This window comes from Lingula anatina, chromosome 1 (genome assembly GCF_051362555.1).
Source record: "Lingula anatina isolate TDL-2025a chromosome 1, LinAna3.0, whole genome shotgun sequence".
Taxonomy (NCBI): Eukaryota; Metazoa; Brachiopoda; class Lingulata; order Lingulida; family Lingulidae; genus Lingula; species Lingula anatina.
Window position 1 is genome coordinate 2,317,063 of NC_141767.1, and position 12,969 is coordinate 2,330,031.

The window sequence follows — 12,969 nt, forward strand, 5'->3', positions numbered from 1 at the left end:
AAAATGGAGAAGAAGAACTTTATTGATATAAACCACAATGTACATGGTATTATCAAGCTACATAGCCTAACATAAGTGATCATAAAATACTATTACACAAATAAATAGATAAATACATGATACAGTTTGATATGAGTAAATATACCATAACCCTATACCATTACCGTAACCATAATCCCACTGACAAATCAACTGTCAAAACAAAATCTTTCCTACAAGATGGCCACCCTAAGTTGTTCTATTTGTATATCTATGTTGAAATATCCAAGTTGTGAGATTAAATAAACTTGAAGTAGCGCATCAAGATTTGTACTACTTTCATAAGTGAACAGTTTTCAACTTTTTGCCTTCGGGTGAGATAACGATGATCTTTGTTTGTGTGTAATACGACAATTCCTTTTGCTGGCTCACTTGAGTGACGTGTGCTTCTCTTCGAAACGATTCTTTGGACTGGTTGCACTTAGGAGCTTTAGCCCGAAAATGGCTAAAAGTTTGGTCTACTTTTTTCAAGATGAATTTCTGGTAGACCACTAAAGTAAGTATAGGCCTGAAATATGTCCATGGCTTTGTCAAAAAGCAGGCGCAATAATCATTTGATTCGACTACTACTATTTAACCTTGCCTAAAAGCAGACAAACATTTTGGTCTAAAAGTTAAGACCATATTTCGGTCTAAAGACTCGTGTGACAGGTGCCCGAGATATATTCATAGAACACGTGAACAGCCACCATTTCACCAAGAAGCTCAGTCCGTTACCTTGCGAGCAGATATGAATTGCATACGCATAACCTTGGGTGTCATCTTCACTTCCCTGATATGTATTTTACTGTGGATCAAGCTACTGCCGGTTCATGTTACCCTGGTACTGCGCAGTTATATAATGGGTACTGCTAATCCATGGACAAATGTCCCAAGCTTTGAGGTCTTCGTTCGCATGTGTTCGGCCAAAAAGGAAATCTATGACACAATACTTACTCCTAGTATGAAGCTTTTCTGGCCGAAAGATATTCGACTGATAGTTGTATTGGATAACGAGACCAAAAATGATCATCTTTTTGGAGAGGAACTGCGTAACAGGTACCCTTACCCGAAAGTTTTCTATGAAAATCCTTCTCCGGAAACCTACAACAACCACGGACACGATCGACAGCAATGGTCGATGTTTTACCCGGAGAATTACACTAACGCTGAATACATTGGTTTTGTGGATACGGATACTTTATTCATATCAACTGTCACACCAGAAGATCTCTTCCAAAACGGTAAACCTGTAGTCATTGGAGTTTATGGAAGTTTTCTTAGTGACTGGTGGAAAGGGGTTGCCTGGAAAACAAAGAATCTATTTGGCACATCAGAGGTAATGAAGTGTATGGCGTATTTCCCTGTCATTGTGAAAGTTGAGCACATTGTTGAACTGCGACATTACCTCGAAAAACGACACAATAAAACATTTAATGAATTATTCAAAGAGTCCACAGTCACAGGCATCTTTTCACAGTTCAATGTGATGTGCCAGTATATATTCACGTTTCATCGTAATGAATACAATTTTTATATTCAAAAGCGCCCGAGTGGAAAGTTGAAGAAAGAAAGCGAAGGAAGAATGCCGTTGAAATTCTATCATGATAACTTTACAGTTGAAGAACGCGCACCTGTTGCGAGAACAGCAATCCACTGGCGGTATCACACACCTCCAAGGAGGGAAGTTTTACTGCCTCCGTACAATTTAAACAGTTACTATCCCCAAGCTCTCCTAGAAGGAATTTGTCACTCTGGTGGGTTTGACGTCTGTCCTGGGCACTGCAGGTATTTTAATAAAAGCAGCATTCATAGAAATCTCTTCAATTTTGAATTCTCTGACTGGACGTGGGATCCCGCTTGTGTTGGGGCCCAGAAAAAACACTATGCGGCTGTTCAGCGTCTAATGGAACATTACAGATTAAATAAAATGAACATATTTGGTGAAAAAACAGCCGGTGTCGCATGTGAACGTATCTTCCAGTTAGTGAAAGTGGACAAAAGCAAAGTAATTCTTTAGTATACTTTTTGCACATATATATATATATATATATATATATATATATATATATATATATATATTGGATACAAAAGTATCCCACGTTGACAGTAAGTTAGCGCTTTATTGAATGTGAACCTATGCAAGTTAGTGTTGTATGCCACAGTTGTGCGCTGTTAGTAAAATCTGTGAATGCCATACAGGCATCATACGTTTGTGTTGTGTATTTCAGCATTTTTTTTTCAGGTATGAACATTAAATTAAAATTCACATACCGACTCCCAGCTGTTCTGCAAACCCTGAAATTTCTTTTGGGGTAAAAATGAGTGTTTATAGTTAGAGAGGCCGTATTAGCTTAGTTGCTTCTTTCGAGATTTTTTAAAAACCATAGCACTCAGCCTAAGCTTAACGCGCAAAGGTCAGAGAAATTTCATCGAGCGTCCGTCTAATGTGTGATGATAAAGAATTACACAAATTAAAAAAGAGGAAAAGAGAAATGTTAAATGTCGGTAACAGGGACCCTCGGTTTCGCCACACCCGGTCTAGATGGCCCAGACACTTTTCGAACTATTGTAGAGCCAACTGAGAATAAGGTAGAGCACCAAAACCCATTTTAAAACGAGCGCCAATGGCTTGGCTACAGATGCAACTTATAGTAACTTATAGTAACTGGCTCGCGCTGCCAGTAATTACGCGGCGGGATATTCAGTGCACAGACCGTGATCATAAGACATGCCGCAAATAGAAAATAGAATTTAGAAAATAGACATTGCATGTGAACGAAGCCTTACTTTTCATATTTCATTGGCTGTGGTTATTGGCATTTTTCTCTTCAAAGTCGTTGAGACAATTTAAAATATTTAAAACTGATTGCTAAAGGGATAGTAACTTCGTAGAGATCTGTATTTCGCAATAAAAACATTGTAAACAACTCATAGAAATAAAATATATTCTGTTTTACCACAATAACGGCTGTAATAGCTATTATTCTGATATCTGAGCTTGTCATCAGACCTCTGACCTCTGTAGATGGCTATACTCTGTAATAACCTCTTAAGAGATTATCACATAAAACCAGACTTTTTAGAAAAAAAAAAAAAAAAAAAAAAAAAAAAAAAAACAGGGACTAACTTTGAATGTATAAATGGATTCGTTAACCACTGGTAAGTATGGGGAAATTGTTGTTTACTCCGGGAAAATTCATTTTTGGCCAAAATGAACAGTTATTATCCATTTAACTTTAATATTTGCCAAAGCTTGTCTTTGATTTCGAGACCAAAAACGAAATTAATTTAAGCTATTTAACAAAGGGAAAATAATTGTATTTACTTGTTGAGAATTTTGAGTTCGACATTTTTATAAATTTTTGGTGTGTCATGGTCGCAATGGTCGTTACGCGTTTGTGTAAAAAAACATGAATAAATAAAATTGCCCAATCTGCAAGGTCAGGCTGGGTGTACCCATAGATCCGAATAGAATGCGTCTCGTCACTCTCGTGTCATCTTGCTTATGTAGAGTTGTTAGTCTAATGGTTTTATTTTCGCAGAGTATATTGTCCGAGATTTTGCAAGTCGTAGATGAATCATTTTTCATTTTTGCCAATTTCATAATTTAATATTACTAAATTAATATAGGATGAATGGTGCTGTGAAAATATGTTTGTAAAGTGTAAAGAGATTCGAAACTGAATTCACAGGATAACCAATGTTATGTAAAATTCTCTCCTGTAAAGGGTCTCGCTGTCAGTGTAAGCCCTAAGCCTATACAGTGCTGCAACGAGGTTGTATGGATCACGTTATGGGGTCATTGAGTAGGCCACTCACATCGATAAGTAAACTGTTGAAGGGGACAGGTACGCATCAGAAGGTCGTTGGAGCATTTCACCCCAGAGGTTTTGCTGCAATGGTAGGGTCAGTTGCATAAATTTGTCTGCCACTTCTTATAGCATGGATGGGCTGTCACCTTCACATGCGGGGTGTGCAAGTTCTAAGAATAATTGTAATATCTGAAGGAAGTGACATTGAAGTCGACGTCGATCATACATGTATTTTCATATATGACTAATTAGTGATCATGCAAGTCTTTACTTCTATTCCCATTCCTTGACGTGAAGAATTTTGTTATGTCGTTGTCACTGAGGTTGCCTCAGTATGCATAGTATGACTAGGGGCCAGTGTTACATTAAAGATACATTGTGTTTTAATGGAACAAAATAAGCGATCAAAATGAAAGTGCCGGGCACTTGAGCAAATTTGCGGATTTAAGTGTGTGTGTTTTGTGCGCGCACTGGGAGTGGTTTAGGTGGGCAGTTAGAAATACCCTTTGTTTTACCCGTTCTTGTAGCCAACATGTTATGTCAGTGAAGGTTTGTCAGCGACATAAAAAAGATGATACAGTATGTAAATTAATTTAAACATGAGTATTTGATTCACAGGCTGATGCTAAAGAGAAAGATTGGTGGAAGAAGGCAGGCTCCATATACGAGTTTACTGTCAAAGACATAGATGGGAATGACGTTTCCCTTGAAAAATATAAGTAAGTACTGTACTGTAGAGTGCATTTTATTTAGCATGTGGGTGTGTCAAGATAGATGGGAAGATTAATAGGTTTGGACATTCATTGGTCCAAAGGTTTATTGGCTAAGGAATCATTGATTGAGACTCTTGCTAAATTGCAATCAGATTAACTGACTAACATCCCTCCCCATGTTTCCAATGTACTTGTATAAACACCAGCTTTTCTGTATTCTACGTACTCAATGCCTGGAGGGTGCATGTTAATCTTTTAATCAGATTGCATTCAGTGAGAGTCCCTGTAAAGTTAGTCTTAATTAAATTACCTAGTACGATAGTTTCATAGTGCACCTTGAGAGCTGTCAGACAATTGAACTCTTTGTATGTTGAATTTTCAGACCAGTGGAACTTTGGAATAATTTTGTTTGTGAAAACTGAGTCATTTACCCATTTTTTCTGTGATCAATCTTGGGTAAAAATTTAGTAGGAATACCGTAGGTTCATGTATATTATACTTACAGGGACCATGTGGTTCTTATAGTTAATGTTGCCTCTCAGTGAGGTTTCACCGCGAAGAACTACACTCAGCTGCAAAGTCTGCATGCCAAATACGCTGAGTCGAAGGGTCTTCGCATCCTGGGGTTCCCCTGCAACCAGTTTGGCGGGCAGGTAGGATGACAAATGAGTGTCAAATGATATTCAGTATCAATATATATTGGTAGATATTGTATACATTCTGGAAATTATAATTGTGCTGTTTATTCTTGCTAATTTAATATAAACAAAATAGATTATAGTATGCAATTCTGATACATTAGGTGTAATTCTAATTAAATATATTACATGTAGTTGATTAGAGAATGTGACAATCATAATCTGCAATTCTGTAATGAATCGGATTCTTTTATATATTATTGGCACTGAATGAATGGTTTTGCACAGGTCTTGAATAAATGTGATATAATATATTTGGCAAATGATCATTTGAAATAAATTTTAATTCTTTCATGTAATATTTTCCAATATATATAAGAAAAATTGAGAGTAACTTCTTTTTTTTTATTTCAAGGAACCAGGTACTGAAGCAGAGATCAAGAAGTTTGTTGAAAAATATGACGTGCAGTTTGACATGTTTTCCAAGATCAAAGTCAATGGGGGTGATGCAGATCCACTGTGGAAGTATCTCAAGCACAAGCAAGGAGGAACTCTGATTGAGTATGAATACAAAAAAAGCATTTAAATCTAAGACCCCATTACCATAGATCGGAGCAACTCTTCTGTACTCCACTTACTGTTGGATATCTTTGTAGACTGTCTTTGGGAATGGGACCTAATAGTAGGCTCTTTTTGTCGTGTGAAGTGGGTGAACTGTTTGCATTTGTGTGTGTTTTAATAAATAAAATTACATACATGTATGAAGTTGGTGGTAGAGTCTGTTGTTTTCTATGAGACATTTTTTAGAGTTTTTGTAGTATATCTGTTGTGTGTTGGCTTTAGCTGGCTCGTTAAAAGTTATATTTTAAACATCGTTTTTACTTTTTTCAGTGCAATCAAGTGGAATTTTACAAAATTTCTAGTGGATAAGAAAGGCCAGCCAGTGAAAAGATATGCTCCTAACACAGAACCTTTTGTAAGTTATGATAAATAATGTGATCATTCACACAACTAAAGCCACTCGCATCATTATTGTTGATCAAGTTTTGGTTTCGAAAAGGAAGAGCTAATTTAGGTTGAAATTCAGTGATGTCAGTGAAGCTTTTAAATTGGTAAGTTTTGTTTATGTTTAGAATATTGTTTTTATTTATATTTCTAAAATAAGTTTTAAGTAGTTGGTTTAGCTAGTGCTGAAACAGTGTTGTTGGGGTTTGTAGAGCACTTTCTGTGATATATGACTTTAAAATTTCAGACAGTGGAGAAAGATTTTGATGAATACTTTTAGAAAAAGATTCCAAAGAAGCCATCCATGACTTCCAGAGACTGAGTACCAAAAATATCATCCCATAATCATTTTTTTTTTCAATAAATGAAAAGAAACATTTATATTAAAAAAAAAAGAAAAAAAAACAGCAGTTTTATCCCAGTGGACAATCTTGAATTACGTCTTGAGGTTGACATCACTGGCAGAGATATATGACGGCTACACCTGAAACCAGGTAATGGTGGGTTAGCCTGATGCTATGGCATGCAACTCCTCTGGCCAGTGACTGAGACAAGACAGATGTACTTTGACATGGTCCACAAGGATGACGAATGTGCTCAATCCTATTGCATTGATAATTGTTTGATCAGACTTTTTGTATTTTGTTATGCTATATTTACACTTACAGTGTATATGTCATGCTTTAAAAATAAGATACCAGCATTTAGATTAGACTTGATTTAAAGTATTTTATAAATAAATGGAAGATGAAACATTTCCCATCATAAAGCTTTCATTTAATAAAATTTATTTATTTATTTTTCATTAAAAAATTATTGCATAAACCTTCAGTTTTTATCTGTTCCCACTTTGTTTACTGTAATGAGGTGAATAAAATTAAAATTGTTTTAGTTGGTACCTGTCCATTTTGTTTTGTTTTTTAAATATCCAAAGAAAAACTTAGAAAGACCATGTACTAGTAAGTGATATTTGAAAAGTATGCTAAAACACAAATCTACATTATATTTTTTTTGAATACAGCTACATGTATCATGAACAAGATTGAGTAGATGTAAAATAATATAAATATATATAAGCTTGTTTGAGCTCATTAAATAAATGTTTACAAAATTTGTGTTTCTCTGTTTTACTTTCAATAGAAACATGTACCAATATGATGGGATGAAATGAGACTTCAGATATCCCAGGTTCTAGAAGTCTTGGCTCATGAACTGGCTGGATGTTGAAATGAGCAAGAGCATCTCCATGATATGAGGGTTTTTAAACCATTTAAATGGTCACTTTAAATGGCATTCTGTTTTTGTTCTGTCTATAGACACCATATCTGTTCGTTTTTTTGCATTTGTCAATGAGTCTCTGATAAAATGACAGAACCCTATAAAAGACCTTCAGATGCAAGGTGGCTTTCCTGCTAATGAGCCTATTATATTTTAAATATGACAGAGGTCCTCAGGCCTGTAAACGACCATTTTAAAGGAGGGGGGGCTTTTTTCTTTTTTCTGAAAAGTGGTCCTTTTCAACCATTTATTAATATATGTAGAAAGAGTTGTCCGAACATGAGAAATGACATAGAACCTTGATAAAATTTTGACTCTGAGTGGACCTTTTCTGACCAAAGGGGCAGTTCTTTTGAACAGATCCCCTTAAAACCCCTTCTAAATATACCTACAGGTTAGGTCCTGGTGCTAAACAACAAAACTTGATGACTCGTTAAAACCACATTTACATTCTGGGGTACATGTACATTTGTACTACAAGTACACACAAATATAAATGTATATACAAGTAGATAGAGAGTAATTGGCTGATGCAAGCACTCATCAAGGTTTTGTTATCGGTACACAGGCCCATAAAAAGCAATTTCAAAGGGGGGTTCTTTTTCTGAAAAAGTGGACCTTTTTCTGTGAAATCTTTATGAACCTAGAACAAATTTTACCCGAAAAGACTTTTTTCTGGGAACAAAGATGGTTCATTCGAACATCCCCCTCCCTGGCGATGGGCCTGTTACATATACTCTTAATATCTCCTGCCTCTTTCCTTTAGATAAATTTATGGTCAGGATTTCATAAAATTGGATGCAGTTATGAACCACTTTCTGTCTCTTCCTTTTCGTCGTCTGTACTTGTACTTTTGATAAGGTGTTTAGGTAAAACCTCCCCTGTGTGTGCTATAGTAGCCCAGTTCCTGAAACCTGCCACCCCTTTCTCCTCCACCTCTGCCCGCCCTCTCTCTGTGACAACCTCTCCATCTGGCTTGAGGATAATCAGCTTGGGGACAGCATTGATCTTGTACTTGGTTTTCAGCTCTCTGTTGGGAGATAGTCAACACGATAATCACACAGATTATTTGAAAATATGGTTTTACTGTTTTAACTTTTTTTTAAAAAGCTAACAATTCCAGCATTTAAAACATTACGGTGTTTAAAATGGTTAAATCTACTGTCTATCTTACATGTAAAACATCAGAGCTGTCTTAAAACATTTGATGAAATTTCATGTTGAATTAGATTACATATATTTTTATTTGAGTTCATCACTCAAATAACCATTTCATTCTGAAATGATCTATTGAACATGCATTTTACAACTTTGACTTAGGGTGCTTTCCCAGAGATTTAGATCGATCTAAAGATTAAGTTTTAGATCGACCTAACTCCCTGGGGGTTCACGCTAAATTGCAGTCAGCCGAGGGGGCACCATAGTTAATTACCCCCTTACAGCTTTTAGTAGGCGGGACAGACGCTTAAGCCGGCCAAGCTGACAGTAATCTAGTGAGACTCCCCACAGGGATAGATCGATCTAAAAATCTATGGAAATGTGTTACTTATGGGAATTCACTGACTTAAACAACTGCAACAAGTAACTTTAATGTCTTTGTAATTGTCGAATGTTTCATATGATGTTAAAATCCACAAGCACAATGCATTTAATTAAGAAATTTGAAAAAGAACCTACTCAATTAACGGATCACCAAAAGGCAAAGCCAGCCAATCTCCATGAGATTCCTTCATGTACATCTGCATTTGATCTTCACTCCGATCACAAGAGAGATACACAACTTCAAAGGGAGCGTTCCTGCGTTTCAGTTCTGCATATATTTCTGCCAGCTTGGGAGTGAACATTCTGCAAGGTGGACACCAGTGTGCTGAGAAATATAAACCAACTACTCGGCACTGCAATGCTTCATCTGCTTTCACTTTGAGGTTCTGTCTTGATATTAGATCCTTGCCACGGAATATTTCCAGGATTTGTTCTTGCTCTTCTGATGCCATCTGTAATTTTTAATGAATCAATTGCAAGTACATTGTAATAACTAAATGTGAACCTTATAGGGTTTACTGTATATATATATTCCCATGGAATTTTAAACTTAAATTATATTATAAAAGGCATTACAGTATGTAATGTTAGTACATTGTATATCATACTGAGTATATCTGTGGTCAAAATGTCATATTTTAAAACTGGTCTTTCTGGTTGGACAACAGACTGGGATTGAACTACATTTGGTTTCAACAAGAAATTACTTGTAATGATATAAACGTTAGCTCCTCCAATTAATGTGCTACCTGCAGTACTTGATACAGTACGTTTTCTCAAGAACTTGACAACTTCTTGGTTTTCTAACTCATGAAAGGGCACATTTTAAGTGGAACTGTTCTTGTTCAGACTGTTTGCGAAGGTTTGTTTAGCAAGAATATTGAACAACGTTGTATCACTGGTTAGTGCATGAGATAACTGTACACCACAAACAGAATTTTCAACTACCCGGTACAGTTCACGAATTAACCACAGTGCAGCATGCATTGGCGGTTGTTTACCTTAGATACAGTATCATCAACGTTATTGCAGTACGTGTGGAAACAGACAATTTCACACTTTACTTATTTGTGTAAGGAATTTCAAATCACCTTTACACTTCATTTCAGCACACAAAAGTCATGTAACGAAAAAACCTTTCTGCTTATTGTTGTTTTGCACCTCTTGTAAGTTGTGCTGTACAAGTGCCTGTCAGCTCCCTCTATCGTTAAACCTCCAATCAATATGGGCTCTTCCTGCAGGTTCGCAATGTGCGTTTTTGTTTACATATTTTATTTGTTGTTTTTGGGTGTATGTGGAGAAATTGAGGCTTTTGAAGTAGATGGAGTCAAAGTAGAAAGGCTAAAAATTCCCGAAACGTGCGATTTTTCTGTACAGGACGGAGATCAACTTAAAATTCATTGTAAGTATAGGTGGTTCTTTACTAGATTAACGTTCCCTGCGCGCCTTCACTGCCTATTGCATTGCAACAAGGATATATATACACAGCCTATATTGATTTTTTGCCGTATTTTTCAGTTCATTGTGTCATTTACTGTAACAAGGTTTTTTTCATCAGCACTGTTTAAATTGTGATTTTAATTTAATGAATATTTAGGAAGGAATTTTTTACTGAATGATTAACTTACACTGTTAACAGGTGAATTTTTAGTAACCAGTTCTGGTAAAATGATGTTGTTTTGTTTTCTTAGATAGAGGCACGTTAGAGGACGGGACAGAATTTGGTTCTAGCTACAGTAGAAAAAGGTATGGCAGTTAATTTTATATCAATCAATCAATTTTTACATAAAATATGTGCCCCCACCCAGTCTTATACCAGCTAGGTGCTATATACTAGTGCTACTAGTAGTTGCTGTTGCCAACAGTAAAATGTACTCACAGTTTTTGAATTTTTTATACATGCGTTTTCATTTCAAACAAAAGTAAATTTTCTTAAACCACTGAAAGTTATTGGCAAAGTACCATTAATTCACAGTATTTCACAAATATTTTCTTCACATGCTAAACAGTGACTGTAATGCAATAATATCCATGTTTTTCTTTTCCTAATTTCTTTCTTTTAAAGAAAAAAAAATTATTTTGTTCTAGTCCATTTGCTTTCACTATTGGAAAAGGTCAAGTTATAAAAGGTTGGGACATTGGCATCAAAGGCATGTGCATTGGAGAGAAGAGGAGATTGACCATTCCTCCTGAAAAAGGATACGGCGACCAAGGCTCTCCACCTAAAATACCAGGAGGCAAGTTGAGATCTCCACATCTTCGCAATGAGTGTCTTCAGAGTTACAGTAATGGTTTCTTCAAGCAACTGCTTAAATTCGTACTTATTTTCACTTGCCAGGAATATCTTAATGTTTGACCAGACACTGTCATCAGGTTTTAGCTGTTGTTTGAAGAAACTGTTGTAACTTAGAATTTATACATAAGTTTTGTTTTGTGTAATGTTTAAGTCAGAATAATGAGAACTAGTTCAAAGTTGACTCAATATATCACACAGTAAATACATATTTTCATATTTACTTTTTAAGAGATGGATACATTTTCACTGTACTTTTTTTCTACGACTTATATGTGCGCATATTATTAGAATCTTTTATAAAATCTGTATTTTTATTTACCATCATTCATCCTAATTGCAGGATGTTTAATTAGTTTTATTATTGACATTTTATAATTATTGCTCTCTTGTATTAACATGAAGGCATTCCTCATTTCAGGTGCAACTCTTATATTTGTGACTGAGCTCATAGATATAGATTGAGGAAGATAACCCAACCTTAACTACAGTGAATCATAGAAACCAGATTTCGTGCTGTAGTGAGACTGAATCCAAAGATCTAAAATGTAAAAGTTATATGTATATTTGTTCCTTCAGGGAGTTGGTACAGACACAACAGTAATGTGATGACTGTTGAGTTTATTTCTATGCAGTGAAGTCAGTAGGTTGGGTGTGTTTCAAACCAATGGCAGCAAATATCAGACTGAACAATATTTAACATGTGCATTTTATCTGGCATGTGAAGAATTATCGTTTTTCAGAGAGATTATGGTTTAAAAGTTTTTCCTGACACCAGTGTTACTTTTGCTTTGCTATTCGCATTCCCATTTCTTGTGCCAGTTTGCTATTGAAGTGACAGTAAATCTTTTGCTCTAAACTTTGGTAAGTTCACCAGCCCTCTACAACATTTTGGTGTCTGAGATGTCTCTCCCTTACACTTAGGACGAGTGTGTGGTTTACACGAACCCTTGATTTGTCAAGGGGGTGTAAATTGTCCCATAATTATCCAATTTTTTAATTATTTCAAATGATATTCAATTTTATTAACACAGCTTTATTTACTGTATAATTTAAGATACTGATTAAAAACAGCAAACATATTTCAAGATTATGTGACTTTTATTGTCATCTGCCATGAAAAAAATTTGGGGGGATGGGCACAAAATCAAAATCTAGTACTAAGCATGCAAAATATTTTCCAGTAATAAATAATAAATAGAGTACACAAAATAACTAGAAGAATAACCCTGATGATGTGTACTACGAGTTTAGTCAGGCTTAGAGACATTATTTGTTGTACAGAAAATATACTTAACATCATATTGCAATCACTAAAAATAAATGAACACAAACACATTTTAAATATCAGCCTGCTGAAATAAACATTCTACTATTTTAACAACCATGAACTGATGAATCACAGCAAAAATGGAATAGGACTTTAAATGTTAAACAAAAAATCATAATGTCTTGAGGCATCAAAAGTAATTAGACAAAATCCATGAATTCAGTGGCGAAGAACTGTACTAATGTCTGAAAAATGTGGCTACGTCAATTTACTAAACAGAGCCATTAGAAATCTTTAAGACTGTTGGCACTGCGTGGCATCATATAAGACTAGAAAAATGCTAAGCTGTGAGACTGTGCTATCTCCAACAATTCCCATTCGACTCTTATCTGTTGAA

General features: G+C 35.5%; 4 protein-coding genes across 5 annotated transcripts; 3 read left to right on the plus strand and 1 right to left on the minus strand.

Moving 5' to 3' along the window:
- Positions 1–247: 247 nt before the first annotated feature.
- On the plus strand, positions 248–2,070 carry LOC147763837 (uncharacterized). Its single transcript, XM_087010008.1, has 2 exons — positions 248–1,357; positions 1,565–2,070. Exons 1-2 carry the CDS (start codon positions 770–772, stop codon positions 2,036–2,038), a joined length of 1,062 nt encoding a protein of 353 aa, XP_086866134.1. The 5' UTR covers positions 248–769; the 3' UTR covers positions 2,039–2,070.
- Positions 2,071–3,731: 1,661 nt separating this feature from the next.
- LOC106176464 (glutathione peroxidase-like) lies at positions 3,732–7,304 on the plus strand. Its single transcript, XM_087010019.1, has 6 exons — positions 3,732–3,922; positions 4,452–4,552; positions 5,052–5,199; positions 5,600–5,745; positions 6,076–6,160; positions 6,437–7,304. Exons 1-6 carry the CDS (start codon positions 3,803–3,805, stop codon positions 6,467–6,469), a joined length of 633 nt encoding a protein of 210 aa, XP_086866145.1. The 5' UTR covers positions 3,732–3,802; the 3' UTR covers positions 6,470–7,304.
- A 592-nt stretch (positions 7,305–7,896) lies between these two features.
- LOC106176069 (nucleoredoxin-like protein 2) lies at positions 7,897–10,225 on the minus strand. 2 transcript variants are annotated; one of them, XM_087010029.1, is made up of 3 exons: positions 10,101–10,225; positions 9,145–9,461; positions 7,897–8,497 (listed from the first exon to the last, which is right to left on the minus strand). In XM_087010029.1, exons 2-3 carry the CDS (start codon positions 9,459–9,461, stop codon positions 8,272–8,274), a joined length of 543 nt encoding a protein of 180 aa, XP_086866155.1. In that variant the 5' UTR covers positions 10,101–10,225; the 3' UTR covers positions 7,897–8,271. The 2 variants fall into 2 exon arrangements, with proteins under 2 accessions (XP_086866155.1, XP_086866157.1); XM_087010031.1 differs by lacking the exon at positions 10,101–10,225 and adding an exon at positions 9,759–9,951.
- An 8-nt stretch (positions 10,226–10,233) lies between these two features.
- On the plus strand, positions 10,234–12,395 carry LOC106176468 (uncharacterized). The gene is made up of 4 exons (XM_013558861.3): positions 10,234–10,411; positions 10,701–10,755; positions 11,098–11,246; positions 11,724–12,395. Exons 1-4 carry the CDS (start codon positions 10,234–10,236, stop codon positions 11,765–11,767), a joined length of 426 nt encoding a protein of 141 aa, XP_013414315.2. The 3' UTR covers positions 11,768–12,395.
- The last annotated feature ends 574 nt before the right edge of the window (positions 12,396–12,969 follow it).